Genomic DNA, 18,188 nt, shown 5'->3' with positions numbered 1-18,188 from the left:
TGTGAGTGTATATGTGGGTGTGAATATGGATGAGTGTGTGTTTGCGTGTGTAAGTGTATGTATGTGCGTCTCTATGTGTGAGAGTGTGTATCTCTGTATGTATTATTACTTAATTGTTAATACTAAATAATATTAAATTATTGCCTAAAATTTAACATATTGTCAACTTTATACGCAACTATTTAATTATGGTAAGCATTTTTTCTGTATCCTCATAGTTGAGGTCCTGTGGCCACAGTGCAACCGTCTTCTTGCATTTTGTTGGAGGATATATGGAGAGCAAAGTGTTGACCTTATTATATAAGTAATCCCTAAGCAAACAGAGGAATTTCTGGGCAAAACTTGTGCGAACGGGTTTTGTAGTGCTCACTTTGCCTTTTCTACGCTTATTATCATTGAGGTGATGGTCATAGTTGATAAGCGAGTGTTTGCGTAGAATTGTGGCAACAATGAACATTTGACGAACAGAGAGTACCTTCCAATGTTTGTATATCTCTGCCAAGGGACAAATAAAGGAAAGGAAAGCACTAGAAAAATACAATAGCTCGGAATGGATTGACATAGTGACAAGTAGACGGTTTTTATTAATGTTTATATATAAATCAATTTTCTACTTCTGTTCAATAACTATTGAGAGTAAATTATCATTTAGAATTTGAATATTATCACTGTGTGGAATTTTCGTGAAATAAAATCGTTTTATACTCGTTTCATAATTATAAAACCCTTTTCTATTGAATTTGTGTTGTGGACAGTTAAATTCGTACTTGAAACAAAATAAATAATGCGGACGGGGTCGGAATGATAAATCAGCATGAGATGGGTCGCAATTTGCGTGCTAAGCGATCCAATTGAAACCTTCCTTACTATCAGATATCTCCACATTACCCACCTTTTTGCAGCCTCTTTCATACATTGTTAAATAAAGGTTTATATGTCAAGGATAGGGAATCTAACCTGATGTTTTTGTACATTTATATACGTCTTGCAAAGATGAGGAGCGCGCAATCACAGCGGTTGTAATACAGCTATCACAGCGTAGACTCCAGAAGGATTTCGAAAATAAAAGATAGGAAAATGTAAAAAGGCGTGGTAGTCCAACAAACTCGGGAGATTCAAGAAAGAAGCAGCGATGGAAAAGGCAAGAAGCCAATGTGCCAGACCAGGGGGACGCCAGAAGATCGTGGAGAGCTAGATATAGGTACGAGAGGGGGGGCAAAAACCGCCCAAGTGAGGAGCTGGTGGTAATTCTGTTGTGAGTAGGGAGAGAGTGAGTTTCGTAGCCACAGGTCTGCCTGATTGCATATCTGATATGCTACTTGTAGAAAAAAAACAAGCAGAAGTTTTAGAGCCATTGCTAAACAATAATTTATACTGGAACGCAGCGAATTCATCCGCATTGAAACGCAATGCATCTACCCTATGTACAATTGTTGGTAGAACTACTAACATTTAACTTTTCACCTAAATAATTTCAGCCAATAAAAAGGTAGGAATAATATGAAAATAGGCCACCTGATACCCACATATGGGATTCCTTGCTCAGCTGGGATTATGTAGTTTTCCCTTCCCGGAAATACTTATGTGAACATCAATATTTAAGGTTCTGGAATGTGGTTTGGAATAGCTTTGGATATAACTAAACTTACCCATACGAATAATTTGACTGTATATTATATTAGATTTAAAATTTATTTGTATAAATAAAACTTCATTATGTTTTCGCGATTCTTGCTTACTTTGTATGATATTATTGGAATACAACTCTATACTTCTACCCAAGTTACCCAAGAGGAGGTTCTAAATATAAAACTGAAAACTAAGTACACACAATTAGTAATTTTTATAAAAATTTAATTATTTCGCAAGTGTAAACTTTAAGCCAGAGTGATTGTATGAAAAATATTAACGAACCATTTCAAACGAATCTAATCTATGTATAAATAAAAATTAATCGTAAAATATGTTCCTAATTGCAAAATTTGAAGGCGGCTGGACCAATTTAAGTTTTTATTTCTTAAACTAAGGGGAAGTTATTTAGATAGTTTTTTTTTCGGTACGCTAGGAACACAAACTGTAAAATACATCCACCATGACCGATAATGAGGTTCCCAATGCCACCTTGAGCGGCGGTGCTATGGATGTAAACACAGCTTGAAGACTGCACTCATCCACGGTGGTCTAGTACATGGCCTCCATGAGGCAGCCAAAGCTCTGGACAAGAGGCTAGCAGTTCTATGTGTATTCGCTGAGATCGGTGATGAAGATGCATTCAAGAAATTATTTCAGGCACTCTGCAATGAACATCAAATTCCGCTTGTCAAGGTTGACAACAATGGAATACATGGTGATTGGGCTGGTCTATGCAAAATTGAATCATAGACTTCGGTGATGGATGTTCGGTCCTGGATGTACGAAAAGACTACTTGAAAACTTCAAGCTAATCTTTCTTTAGTATAATTAAAATTGGAAAATTTTAATGTAGTACTTATGTTTTTATTGCGAGAAAGCGAAAATTCTATATGCTGGTATGTAGCTACTAAAAGGTAGGCTAAGTAATAAAAATAATAAAAAAGTTCACGGGGCCAGCTAGTATCAAATAGTTATCTGCCAACTTGATGCACCATTAGTGAAAAGCACTAATGTAGATTCTGGTGTAAGAAAATTACGTGTATAGTGGTTAAGATGTTTTATTTTATATGAATATGACAATTTACTTGAATCAAAATGTGATATAGAATTAAAATCATTTCAGAGAACATATCGTACTCATAACATCACTCCGGTGAGTAATAAACAAATTTGTTTCTTAAAAACATCGTGAGGAACAATAGCGGAATTATGTTTGAGCCACCTACTTCCGCATACAAAACATTTTTTCGTGACCACCGGGATTCCGAGAAAATTAGTTTTCCGGCGTTTCCTTGTCAACATTTTATTCACCCTTTCAGTGACGGAATATTAACAGTACAAGTTACCATTTTAATACGAATTTAAAAAGGAAATTTAAATTCTAAGCCAGTGAATAGGTAATGTAATTCAAGTAAAAAGTGTAAAAAGTCCGCTTTTACTACGTAACTAACGTACTAGATTATAGTTCACATGAAACAAGTCGTCAATCAAAATATACCTGGGTGTTCTTTTCAGTTCTTGTATAATATGATAATACACTATTTACTAAACATTGTTGCTTCAGAAATTTATAGTCCATGTAATTTTTTACTCTAAATACATTTGTTAATATGTGGTTAATAAATGGTTTTCTTCTACTAATGGAAAAAAAACAGTGGTCTTACCTTTAACTTCAGATTTCTGAATTTGTTTCATCATATGTTTTTTGATAACCAAGGTGATTCAGTCTTCTATGCTTAACACGCCGTCGATGTTTCATGCCTCACGATGTTTTCCTTTACCATAAGAGTGCAATAGGCAGCAAGTCTGGTTTAGCCGGAATTCGAACCTCAGACTTGAGAGTCCTACACTGAAGCCGCTAAGATATTTTAACGCAAATTTAAAAAGCTCATTTACTCATATTGTCAGATGATATAACATATTTTACATTTACAACCAAAATTTATACAAAAGTCTGAAGCGATAATGATATTACCAATTATCATACTCGTTTGATATGATTATAACATTATCTAAGGGTCCATTTTAACCTAATCTAAATACTATAACCCTTTCGTGATTACATGTTAAACTGTAAATTAGCGTTATGAATATTCAATTATTACCATCCCAGGTAATTTAATTGTTATCACGTCTTCAAATTAAAGTTAATCCATGAATTATCAATAAAATGTAATACAATACTGGCACATTTTACTTATAACTTTAAATTAAAATCTTTCACGATTAATTCACACACCCACAACCACTTTTTATTTTGTTCATTATTGTAGTTAAGTGATAGTATGTAGTCAGCTACCACAGGACTTATACGTCCTATTACAGGCAGCAGCCTTTAACAAAGATGGCAAGCAAATAACATTTATAATTATTACATTGGTCATTCGGTTCACAGATACTTTATTTCTCAAACATTCACTTAGTGAGAGAATTTAGAGTAGGTTAGTTATGTATATTGTGTTATGAAATTATTGAAAAATAAGCTATATGTAATAAAAATATTCGTTGCTAACAATAAGTACGTAAATGTTCCACTGCATATCATAGGACTGGTTTAAGTCCTAGATTAACTCGAACTATACGAAGAGCCCATCTGCTTCGTATTTTGGAACTATTTAAGTGCGTGCTCGTATTTTACCATGCCTCCTGCTGATAGAGATTTCTTTGACAATACGAGACAAATTGTTGATTTTCTTTTATTTTATTATTATTCATTACTTGAGACGTCATGTGGAACATGGTGTGATGGTAGCAGCTCCTTATAAATGTTGTGTAATACAAAAAAAAAACTTTGTGATTAAAAAGAGTGGCTGGGAGTTTATTGCCAGTTATTCTCTTCTTCTTCGCCCTTGGTTTCAGAGCTGTCAGTAAATGTAATGTTAGAAGCATTTAATGTATATTTCTTTTTTATTGACGTTCATAAGTGTACATTGCGTTACCTATATGGATAAATGATTTTGGACTTTGACTTAACTATATTCAGAAGTCCCGGAGGCCCCGGGAGTCCTTTTATGAAGTAGGGCAGTCTGCACTTCAATACTTTCTTAGAACCGTAAACAATGTATACAGATTTTTTGATACATTCCGTTACCTATATGAATGAAATGAAATAATATTTTAATTGGTATAATACCAAAGACTTTATCACTTAAGATCTTTTTGTTACCTCTGAAATCAAAACAGACGCAACGTACACGGAACACGCGCCTGCTTACGTGCGATCACCAAACAATATATGAAAAAGCTTAAATTAACATTAAATAGACTTTATGCATAATTAATTAATTATGAAATGGACCTCACACGAGGAATTAATTAACGCATAATTAAGTGGACATTGGATACCCGGCACCCCGTATAATTGTAAAGGATTTATCTGCGACCGCAGTGGCAAATGTAAAATTCCTTATATAAATTTGCACAGTTCTGCAGACTTACACGGCAACTTCATTTGTATTTATTTATACGTTCTAAAACCATGTGTATGCCTAAAAAAATACAAGAAAATATGACATCACAAATTTAACACACATACACATCAATTATATTAGAGCATAAGTAATCTATCAAAGGAGAAAATTAAAAAAAACAAACATAATTAAAAAATCATAAATAAAACTAAACAGATAAAAAAAGAAAATAAAAATAATGATGTTAGTAATCAACTGTTGGTTAAATCAGTTTTCATATAAAATTAGTCATAAGTAATTGATTCCGAAAACAAATTGTGCTTCGTTTTTCCGAAGACAAACAGAAACGAATTGCAAGTTGAATGATCTTACAAAATGGCGTGATAAACTATTATATTTATATTAGATCTTAACTTAGTCGACTTAAAATGTTGGGAACTTAATGTTCACCTATTTCCAGACTTCTATCAATCCCTGTCATACGTCATTTCTCACAAGCCTTCAGTTGTAATAGGTTTTAAACCAACTACAATCGTGTAACGACAAGCTACTTTAATATAAGAGCATACCAATTTTTAAAACGCCGGCGACGAACTCGTGAGCCCTCTGGCATTGTGAGTGTCTATGAGCTGCGATATCATTTAACATCAGTCATCATTATCATAACATCCTTCTGCATGTTTGCCCCTTGTTCTGTATTTAAAAAGCCATACAAATATCTTTATTTATCGTTGCCTTTGAGCACATCACACCAGTTTTCCTTTTGGAGTAACGAAATCACCGCCTTATCAGCCTTTTAGGAACGTCTCACTTCCTTATTGGTATAAACCTTGTTATAACCAAGCTCCAGGATAAAAAATATTATTTGGTTAACTATTACGAGTGTAGTTTGAAGTATTTATCCATATGAATACTTAAAGATTAAAGTGTTTTCGTTTAGACTGTACTATAGATTTTATGTTTTAGTCAACAAATGTTTATCCATACAGTACTAAAGCATACCAGTGTTGGCCTAGTGGCTTCAGCATGCGAATCTCATTCATGAGCTCTCAGGTTCGATCCACGGCTGTAAATGTATAGATAAACATTTGTTGAATTAAATATAAAATCTATAGTGTACATTCTAAACGAAAACACTGAAAACGCAATTCGGCAAAAATTGTCAAATGGTAGTCGAAAAAAGGTATTCCAATAAAACTGTTCCACAAACGTTTCGCGCCGACATTCGAATGAATAAAAAAACGGAAATACTTGTGGGTTTTCCACTTTTCAGCCGTTTTTCAATTTCCACGCGAGCGGATGTACCAAATCATTGGCACTAGAATATTGAAAGAGGCAATTTGTATCTGCTGCCATGTACCATTTGTACATGTGTGGTACCTGGTTTGGTACTGAAACTTATAGAATTTATATAATAAAATATGATACAAAACTGCTAATAAAGCTGTAATGCTGTGACGTAAATATCTGTCTCTTTTCATCAAAGCGTGAACTCAATTTTAGAAAGAGACGAAAGAAACTTTAAAAAATTGTTAAAAGATGCACTCTTTTGACAATTTTCGAAAACGACGGTAATTGAATGTCAATTTAATGACTAGAAATTCTGAAATTAAAAATAAATGAAACATTTATACATTATAATCCATCGAAGGATTTTTTTGAATTTATTTATTTACAGCATACATAGGCCAAATTTTAACTAAACATATAATAAATTATACAATTATAAAAAAAAAATTCAATAAAATTTTTCGTATACATTAATATTTTCGAAGTATAAAATACATATAAAAGAACTTACCACAAAGTTTAACAAATCTTAATAATTTTTAAGATAGCCTTTTAATAAGACGCTACAACACAGATAAGATAGCCAAAGCATAATTGTATTATTTCAAAGCTAATAAAATTTATAAATGTTCAGAGCATTATCTTTTATGATACGAACAATAAAGTTTAACACTCTACAAGTATTAATAAACGGAATTGTAATAAGCTTAGTCGAAAACAAATGAACGGCCCTTTGTTAAAATTAATGATTGTTTCAGAAATTTTCTCGTCTATACAGAGTTGATTTTTTAATAGCACTATAAAAGTATCCCAAGTGCTCTAGATGTAAAATTGTATACTCAATTTAAGAGGAAAAAATAAAATGACCTTTTATGACTTTAATCCTTCCAAAACCATACAATCTTGGGGCTCAATCAAAATATTTTTGTGCTGACCATAAATTGAAACTGTATAACATGCTAACCAGCTAAGGGGATAAGAAATAAGCGTAGATTTGATTGCGTTGAAACAAATGAGATTTCCTAATTCGAGCCTCAAATTTAGACGCCTGATTAAATAATAAAGGCAATATGAAACTGCCGCAAAAGCCACCTGTGCACAATCTTTGGCTGAGGCGTGTAGAAATTGGATATAATTGCTATTTAATCCCGGTTAAGAGCTGTATTTGATTATGGACTTTTTATATAACTGTACTACACATGCTTTTAAAATCCGGCAGGTTCCGTAAAAAACCTCCAAATTAGTCTATTTAACTAATCGAAAACGTTGAGTTTAGTTACGCAATACATTTTTGATATGTATTTCTTTATTATTAGTTTAAACAACGACAAATCCTATTCGTATACTGGTATAAAAAAGATGAGCATGAACAAATAATAATAAGTATAATCTGAATTCGGCTTTCCGTGTCTTAATATATGTTGCGGAAGTACTGGTCTCCCATCGTTTTTTGTGCTGTGCCCTTTCTAGGTAACTCTTAGGCAATGTAACATACAACTTGTTTAATTAAAAATTTAATTGTTCCCTTAAGAAACTTAAATGTTAGGTTTAAGTAAGGTAAGAAAAATTACTAGGAATTTGTTAACTATAAGCAAGTTAATTTTCAAAACATAATGAAATACTGAAATTCAAAATCCAAGTAATTTTAATAAATTTTCGAATAGCTTAACAATCAATTCCCCCCCACCCCCTGAGGCGTGGGCCCCATGGGAACTAAGACTAAGCTAACTCTCAGTAAAATTATACGACATATTTCACACTAGGGACGACTAGGTATTCTATGTTATCGTCATTTTGATTGAAACATTCGGTCTTCTGCTGGTTTCTGAATAAGGGTGTAACATATATTTCCAATATGTTATACAATAATATCAAATGTTATATGCTAACATCGGATCAAAGATGTTACGTAAGAGCGTACCAATTCTTTAAAGGGCTGGCAACACAGCCTTCTGGCTTCGAGAGTGACCATGGGCGGCGGTATCACTTAACATCAGGTGAGCCTCCTGCCCGTTTACCCCCTGTTCTATAAAAAAAAGCATTTTGAAAAGTTCTAAGAATCACATTTATTGAACCATTAAAAACTAGTGTTGATAAAGCATTTATCGTGTAAGTGTTTCTTTAATACAGACGAATGTTGTCCATTTAATTTAAAGCCATATTAAGTTGAGGTATCAAGCTTCCCAATGAATCCGCAAAGAAATCTGGCTTGATAGTATGTGACTGCATTTCTTCTTTTGTTCTATGTGTCAAAACCAGTAGTGTTTTAAAGCCTACATTCTTGCCAAGGCCAATGTCTTGTTCAATCCTGAAAAAAAAAATATCGATTTTACTTCGCTAATAAGATGTTAAATAATATAACGTTTGTATATAGCTTGATCCGGAGTCGTAAAGCACTATTACGACTTAATGTTTTCTCAATTTTGACTCCCTTGCGTGATGTATAACTGTCAGAATTTTTGCAAAATATTTTACTATAAACACGAGGATGTCTTAATTCGATGGAAATTATTTTGTGCTCAATGTTAGTAATTTTACTTTCCTGAAATAGAGTTGTTGTCTACCCTAAAGATTTAGTTTAGATTGTAATTCTACCAAATCATCAGGAAACTTAAGGACACAATTAAAGTAATCTTTTTCAAAATTAATCTGTATTTAAAAGAATTTCAGATTCTAAGAATTGATTAGTTTATCTGTTTTCAAGAGAATAAGAGTTCTATAACTCCTTCCATTAACTCACAAAGCCGTAATATTCTATAGTTTATTTTTGGTGTTCCAGCCATCCACAGTCCGCTTCGCTACGCATTTTTTTTGCGAACTTGCGAACTGCGGTATCGGCTCCCAGTGGTCTTCCTTAGGAGATACGACCTCCAATTATTTAAAAGAGCTGCAATGCTCACTAAAATAGCTGTCTGTTTGTCCCAAAAAACGCCTTTGGGACATTATAAAAAAGGGACATTTTTTTTGGATACCTCTATATCTACTACTATCTGTTTGATTACTGTATGTAATTATGTTAAGTTGTTATCATCAACATTGTACCATAATAAAATAAATAATATTTATTCATAGATAGTCAAGTTATGCATGGATCCAAAAAGATATAATTAATTGTTAACTACCAAGGGATTTTTTAAATTTAAAAATTGGTTGAAAATGCGGTGGTAACAGTTCTCTTCCCGATTCCGGATACGTTCCCGCGGGACATAATCTACATAAACAAAATAGCGTATCACAACTACTTATAAATCCATCTAACTATTTATAAACATCATGATAAATATTATAAAAAGTTTAGTTATATTTATTATTATTTGGAACACTATTGAGTACGAATATTAAGTTGGTTTAATTAATTTTGTTAGAATGTACAAGGAAACGCTTAACATGAAATTCTATAATGCTATGAACGGTTATATACATAAATATAACTCTATAAAATAAGGCTTGGTTCCCATCGCATATCTTATTAAAATAAAAGTCCTCTAAGACGGTTCAAATTTTCTCTCATATTACGACAAATTTGGATTAATGTTTCAACAATTTCACAGATTTTAAACTCTAACAAATTTTGTTCTCAAACCATCAATTCATCACACATTCGCCTAACAACGGCCAAATATTCACATCGTATATCACTCACATATCTCCAATAAAAAGTACTCGACTGGGCTCGGTGACATTCGCTCGTTTCATTGCGAATTCGCCAAACTCCCGCCCCGGCTTGCCCAACTGTATAGGCGAACGTTTTGACTCTTCACATACTATTTGTGTAAAAATGCCTGTACCTGTAACAACAATATTTTGAAGATAGAACAAGTTTTTTATTTTATTTTTTGTTCCCCATTCTTAAATTAGAAAAAGTACAAAACAGTTTTGATATAATTTCAATATTATTTGATGAAAATGTCAAATTTATGTAACGCAGTTGTGTAACTAAAACAGAGCCTTGCTGATATTAATATAATATGTCGAATTATTGCGATTATATTTTTTAATGAAATTGTTTGTATAATTGCTTAAATTTCTCGATACTCCAGGCATTCGTTATTTTAAGACCGCTGTAAGAGTCCAATTAGAATATTTTTTTTACGATTTATGTTCGAATTTTTTTCATGAAAAGTTTAATTTCGAGACCGAGTAAGCCTGTTGAATCTTTTAAGTTTGAAATTTATTTTGTCACCTAGAAATAAACCGTTAAATATCTAAACCATTTTATTTAACTGTAATTATATGACCATCGCTTGCAAGTAGGATTTTAAAAGTATTCCGGGATATTGAATACAATAAATATATATACATATATGTACCTAACGTTAATCGATCAGGCTTCAAAGGTACGTATTTGTCCGTGGCACCGCTCAGGAAGATAACGTCAGATCTCTCCAGGTAAGTGATGGCTTTGTACAGTTTTGGCAGGTTCACTTTGAAGTCACTATCAAATACAACTGCACCTATATCTTCGTCATCTTCGGTGTACTGAAGGAAATCACCATAGTAATCCGAAATCTGCTCTGGCTAGAAGAGACATATAATGTAGATTGTATATAATATATATGTCGGTACAATGTCGCTGATATCAGTTGATATTGTCATTATAATTTACAAATTATATAATCTACAAATTTACGACTATTTGATCGTCTGTAGTAATTTTTGTAGTAATTGTAGTAATTGAGCCTTTATTATAAATATTGGCACATTAAATAAACCTTATATGTAACGGTTTTGAAGTAATTGGAGTTTGCTATCGTTCTTAGAGGATAGTGTCCATGAACATAGCAAGCATTATTCGTGTGTAATAAAGATGCACAGTCATTTTAAGTAATTTTGTATGCTTTAATAAGTTATCCCTTACGATCTATAAAACCTTTCAGATAATAATTATCTCAAGCTTGAAGAAAATGCAGAGATATAAATATTTTCTTCCCTATTAAATTTTGCCGACACGTTATTTATAAAATATAACATAGTACTATAGTTAGTATTAATTACGAGGATATAGTGTCAGTTGTAATCCTGTATAGGAAAACCTCAAAAACCGGTTTCGTCATTACAATCCAGCGACTCCGGGACGTACTACATAATAAAAGTTATTGAATATCTTACCCCCTCCTTACATTTGAAGCCATTTGATGTCAAAACTGAAATTGTTTCCGGACACGACACACAGTATACGAATTTGTTGAAATTAACTGATTTTAAATACTCCGCTATTGCTGTCGAGGGAACTGTGAGGTTTACCTGAAACCAATTGCAATTTAAATATAGCTAGTCTGGCCATAAATAGTGTTAAATAAATAAAAAAATATTCAAATATTTTATTTAAGGTGTTTCCAAATTTAAATTTAAAAACTTCTTTCGATTTTGCGCAATTTCAAATATTTTCATTTTCAAATTACAATATGAAATGAGGTGTTAAAGAAAATAGGATTGCAGTGATCGCCTTGCATAAAGTGGGTATGGCGGAGCGTTCGTATATCGTACTATCAACAGATACAACAACACTTCGTCAGTCTTAGACCAGCAAAGATCGGGGCGACCGCGTGCTGTTAGAACTACAAAGGCTGTTAATGTTGTTAAAGCCAGAATTCGTAGGAAGCAAAAAATATTCTATATATATTATATTAATAGAAATGAAGATTCCTTTTAGGACTCTGTCACGTATTTTAAAATAAGCTTGGTGCTCACCGTCGATATGCAGGACATGCCCTAAATAAATCTTTACAATTAAAGAGAGTGGATCGATTGAAACGCCTTCCTCTAACCTATTTACTTATGAAACAATTTTCACTATTGAAGAACACTACTATAAGCAAAATGATATTGTGTACGCTCAAAGTTCAATATAAGTTGCTCAAGTGGTAGGTAATGTACAACGTGGTCATCCTCCGGAGTCAGTGATAGTTTGGTGGGGTGGGGCGTGTCTTATCAAAGAGTCACAAAACTACATTTTTGTGAAAAAGAAGTGATAACTTCAGGCAAAGTGTATCAAGATATAGTCTTAGATCATGTCGTGAAACATCTTAGCAATATACTTTTTAAATATATACCGTGGACTTTCCAGCAGGATCCAGCACCTGGTATATAACAATATAAAATTTCCAGAATGTCGACATATATTTTGTTATTTATCTCGTAAGATTTTAAGTTTTACTTATATGATTTTGCAATAGTTTAACATTTATATTTTATTGTATAGGGAATGCAATCCCGACTCGAGATCGTGAATTCGAGATCCCGCGGGATTAGAAATATCAATCCGGCGGGATCCCGAAATTTTCGGGATCTCGTATAGTTTAATAAATAATTCACGTGACTGAATACGATGAAAACTGCATGTTTGTGATAGTGAGGTTAATTAAAATAAAATATTATTTGAAAGAAAATAAAAGCCTTTATCCTTTAATATTACGAACTAAACAACTAACAATTTAAATTACATGAACATAATCAAAACAAAAGTAGGTATAGCTCAAGGAGATTAAAATTGGTGATTTTGAAAGTAAATTCTATCTGCTAACCGGCATATAATGTCCATTGCAATGTACCCTATGTAATGTGCAATGTCGCGTGAAGCGTCCCGAGCGAATGTGTGTTGAACCGCTGACCATTGCAGCCCAATCCCGTCAATCTCGAACGGGATCTCGTCATATTATGCTTCGGGATTGATCCCGAAAAATTACACGGGATCTCGCGAGATCGAGATTGCATTCCCTAATCCTGTACTATGCAAGTCTTACGTTTAATCTAGTTGTATGGAAAATATCATTATTAAAACCTGTCCCCATTAAAACTAGTTATATAGTACATTTTAATACACCTATGTGAATAGTCTCCATATTATATTATTATCGAATTTCCTTTCATAACTTAGACTCACAAAGAGAAAATCAATACGAATAATGCAACAATAGCTTAATTAACAATAACGGTTACTTAAGATTTCCATTACGTTAACAAAGCCTATATTTGCCAGAATATACGGCGTATTAATACCCTCTATTGTTATAAATAAGATATATAATCAATGTTTGAAAGGATTCCTTTGTACATTTCGTACAAAGAATTCGTAAGAAATTGCCAATCAACTAAGAATTCGAAATATTAATATTGCTTACAATAATGTTTTCGAATGAATGTTTATAATGTACTAAATCTGGCTTATTATATTCATTAATTTTTATCATATACATAGCATTTATATGCATTTTTTTTACATCGTACAATACAAACTGACTCATAACAAATATATTATAATAACTAAGCACATTAATTGAAATTCAATTAAAATGTGGTGAGGTGAGGAAAATGAATTGGGCATTTTCGATGACACTCAAATATATAAGAAGTTATATGTACATTAATATCTATGTAGTATGAATAAGACGTCACCACCTATCTCGAACCAGCTTCCCACTTAAGAATTTCTGAACCGATTCGACTTTGGATCCTTCAATAGCGTTCCGATTCTAAAAAGGCCGGCAAGCACTCGCGAACCCTTTGTCATGTAGAGTGTCCATAGGCGGCGCAATCACTTTACACTCCTGCTCTTCATTAGTCAGTATTACACCTCAAGAAGCCGGCACGTTTATGTTAGGTACTGGATGGTTTACACATGTAAGGGATAGTGTGTAAGAAAGTAGATATTGTTGAAGGTTGGTCTTCAGGCATTCTGTTTGGGTGACTTTTGTCCTATATATATCCTCTATCCCTGAATTTGTAGGTTCAAACCCCAGGACTGCACCAATATTTCCTTTAGAGAGAAACCGGTCATATGTTGTCACAGTAAGATCACCGACTTGGCTATTATGAAAAATAATGATCACAAAACAGATACAGACATCTAATGCTCACACCTTTTTTATACATGACCGTGGCCATTTAAATCTAATTAAAACTTCCATACAAATGTATTGCAGAATCTCGCCGTAGATTATTTTTCTCTAGTGAGCCATCTATCAAGAAAAATATTAGCTGTGCTATATCCTTTGGCTTGAGTGTCTGATTGTCTGATTGTCTGATCTATTTCGTGATAATTTTTTTTTAATATGCAAGTAGATGTGTCTCTGCAGTTAGGCTATGGAATTCACTTCCCGTCCCTATTCGCTTAGCTCCTTCTCTATCTTCTTTTTAATTTCTTCTGTAAACATTACCTGTCCACATCGTATCCCTAACTTTCTTACTAACTACTTAGATTTTATTTTTAATGTATCATCTTTTTAGTTTAGTTTGTTTTTTTGATCCTGTTTAGTTTTGTCTTAATAACTGTGTATAACATGTATTTTTACACTTGCCTATCTTATGTAATTTAGTACATTTTTTTCTTTACTCACAGTGGTTGACTGGAAGAGATCGCTTGAAAGCGATAAAGCCGCCAGTTGCTTTACTTTTGATTTAATTATGTTCAATTTTTTTTTATATTGTAATGTAACGAAATGTTAATAAATAAATAAGCGTGTCGTGCACGGCAGCTAGCTCCTTTTCCAGCATGAGCAATGCAATGAGGCATGTCGGTTCTCTCGCGTTGTTATTCTCCGCTGAAGAAGCGGGGCAGAATGGGCACATAGAAATAAAAGTCCCTTGATAGAACCTAGAACGTCAGGTTAGAGAATCGCTCGCCGCCATCAGTTGTTCTATATAAATATATTCGTAAACATTATCATAGTTACCACAAAGAATGCGGGCCATTGATACACAATTCATATCAAAATAATAATTCTTGGATACCTTGAATAATCTTAACTTAAAAGGCTCACATTGACAGTTCAAGTATATGGAGGAAATTAGTTTGGGAACAATAAGAGAGGTTAGACTGATAATATACTACTAATACTATTGCCTTTTACAATAGGTAATTAGACTTACGAGAAAAAAATATTGAAACGTAACTGTTAATAAACAAAATTAATGCAAAAAGGTAATGAAAATAAAAATGCTTTTAGCATAACCTCCGATCGGCCGAGTTAAAAAAATATAGATCACTGTCATAAAAATTTATGAAAATAAAAATATATACAAACCATGTAATCACATAAGTTAATCTGCTTATTTGATAAAATAATTTGCACTCACATATCCATTATCTATACCAGCGTTGTGAAACTGTTTCTCATAATTTTCTTTACTTCGTAAACTGTTATTTGACACAAAATGTACAGTTTTGCCGAACTTTTTCATTAAATTAAAGAAATCCCCGGAACCTGGCAAAGGGTCCTTATTCCATATTACACCTGAAACAAGTGGTTTTATGATTAATAGCCTGTCCCGGCTTCATACTGACATTTCTTTTTGAAAATATTTTCGGTTATAATTACAGGACGAGTTTTTTCCTCTTTATACTCTCTGTGGGACGGTAACTCATAACTGAGTATCGCGGTCAGCTATTGAGTATAAGTATAGATGTAACTCATAATTACGGTTTTTAATTATTTTTAGCATGGTACAGAATAGCTACCAAGCAAAAATAATAACAGATTATCTCAATAAATTTAATCAATAATGTCAAATTGTTATCTGTCAAATAGACGTGGTCCCGCTGATTCAGACTGATGTAAAGCGTTACATAACTAAATCTAAATAATGTAAGAAATTCGATATTTAAAAGTTTTACTAAATATAATATATGCTCAAGATTTCTATAATGTTTAGTTAAAACAAATACACGGCATCGTAGACTTAATAAGTACGTTAACTGTTACCATGGTTACCGTTAATTATCAATCGTAAAAAACCCGGCACTAATAAGGCCAACAGAAAACTGATTTTTGCCCGCATTTTGGTTCTAAAAACCGTTAAGGATATTTATTTCCTTACATTTTTCCTCATCGTCATTGGAAAGAGCGAGTCATAGAAGTGAATTTACGCAATTACGTTACAATAATCCTGAGTCACCTTCAAAACAGTATTTACGAGTCAGTCTGACATTTTTTGACAGACCTGGACCTTTGAATTTAATCACGGGGTAGAATTGTGAGACAGTCAGTATTAACAGTTTGTTTCGATTAACTGTATGTAATATTTTAGTTTTATAAAATTCGCATGGAAATAGGCAAGTATTATTAGATCTATTTAGATCTATTCAGAAACGCGATTTAGCGCGAACTTTGACATTTGTCAAAATCCAAAAGATTTTTGACGAACGGCAATGACAGCGCGCAGTACGACAAATAACACTGTTGCTAAGCAACCGATCTATGGTTAAAGTGAGTATTTAAAGTTACTAATTACTAAAATATGCAACGTAATATGCTGTGGAGGACCTACTTTTTTGCCTATTGTTTAAACGTTTTCATTAGTTTAAACAGTTTGTTTATATTAATTTTGGAATAATTTACCTAGGGTGTCAACATGTACAATATGAGAGTCTCTAAAATGTGTAAGTTTGTTGGAAGTACTAAACTGTATTTAAAAGTTCATCAGCTGGTAATATGGTTCGTCACACTTGACACTGATACATTTTACTAAAACATGTGCTCAGTTTCTACGCGACGATGCAACTAAAGCCGTCTATACTACTATACAATCGACGTTAAACAACAAATTGTCTATAAGAACTTTAACGTTATTAAAATTAAGAATAAATATACAACTTCCGTGTACATTTGAATACAAATAAAGGAACCAAAAATTAAAGACCAACAACATACCATCACAATCCGAAAAAACATGGTCAAAGGAATCAATAAACTGTTTAAATTCGTCACTATTTACTTTGTTTAGATTGATTGGTAACATCTTTTTAAGTTTGAGGTTAAATGAAGCCGACACGTGCGCTCCAAACCTAGTCCACGAGTGTACTGCGCTTGCGTAAATCATAATGAATGTGATACATTGATTATAATTTGTAGAGCGAGTTTTATGACGTGAAAAAGAAATATTAACCATATCATAATATAAATAACTATTTCTTCATTTAACCGTTAATTGATAAAATATTAACAATTTTTAAATTAAAATTATAACCAAACGAATCACACCATATATACGACAATTGAACTAACAACGATGTACTTAGCATTTATATTATGTTTAAGTGTGAGTGGGCATGTGCTATGTGTGTGTATAAGTATGTGTACGTTTTTAGGTCATCCAAAACAGTTTCTTTTGTCCTTCGAAAATACGCGTTTGGAGATTATAATATGGAATACGTGGAGAAACGCGAGCTGACCCAAATTAGAGAATATTAAACAGCTCAGTATGATTAGTTATATAACTATAATATACCTACTATACGTTTTATATTTGAATAAATTCGGGGCAACATTAAGCCTTTTACGTCGTGTTATTGGTTTAATTATAAATCGTAGGCAAGGCTCTAGATAGTCGAAATAATTTTTAAAACTAAGGTCCTTATATGTCCAAACCTAATGGTATTTGTTTTAAAGTTGAATAGTACTCGCGTATATTACTGAGGTTCCAAAAACTAATACAGATACAGCGCACGCTTACCTATAACAACTCTCAGCCATAGTCTCAAATGTGTGTGCGTATAATACACAGTGTATTATAGGCACTCACACCCATGCACACACTCATACATTCACGCATACTTTTGATCTTATACGATTACTTCTAACCCTTAAACTATTTACTTTATCTTAAAAAATCGATTTAAACATGCACCATGTACCACGGAATAATTGTAATTTACCCCAACACACGGGCTCCCTAGTGTGTGGAATAGCGTTAGATCAATTTGGCACAACTACATGTATGCCATATGTTGTATTACGTGTGTATGTCACTGAACTCCTTAAACGGCTGGACCGATCTGAATGAATTTTGTTGTATGCGTTTGTATGGTGCCCAGCCTTGAAGTTGGCGCTTCAGGCGGTAACTAGGTTATTTATCTAT

General features: G+C 32.9%; 1 protein-coding gene across 1 annotated transcript; it reads right to left on the bottom strand.

Annotated features, from left to right (window-relative positions):
• Positions 1-6,849: 6,849 nt before the first annotated feature.
• LOC123720643 (phosphoglycolate phosphatase 1A, chloroplastic-like) lies at positions 6,850-17,142 on the bottom strand. The gene is made up of 6 exons (XM_045677343.1): positions 16,982-17,142; positions 15,408-15,565; positions 11,442-11,576; positions 10,643-10,850; positions 9,976-10,120; positions 6,850-8,640 (listed from the first exon to the last, which is right to left on the bottom strand). Exons 1-6 carry the CDS (start codon positions 17,067-17,069, stop codon positions 8,478-8,480), a joined length of 897 nt encoding a protein of 298 aa, XP_045533299.1. The 5' UTR covers positions 17,070-17,142; the 3' UTR covers positions 6,850-8,477.
• Between the last annotated feature and the right edge of the window lie 1,046 nt (positions 17,143-18,188).

The sequence above is a fragment of the Pieris brassicae genome, chromosome 2, assembly GCF_905147105.1.
Source record: "Pieris brassicae chromosome 2, ilPieBrab1.1, whole genome shotgun sequence".
Classification (NCBI taxonomy): Eukaryota; Metazoa; Arthropoda; class Insecta; order Lepidoptera; family Pieridae; genus Pieris; species Pieris brassicae.
Note: the sequence above shows the minus strand (reverse complement) of the source record. Positions and strands in the feature narration are given on the sequence as shown.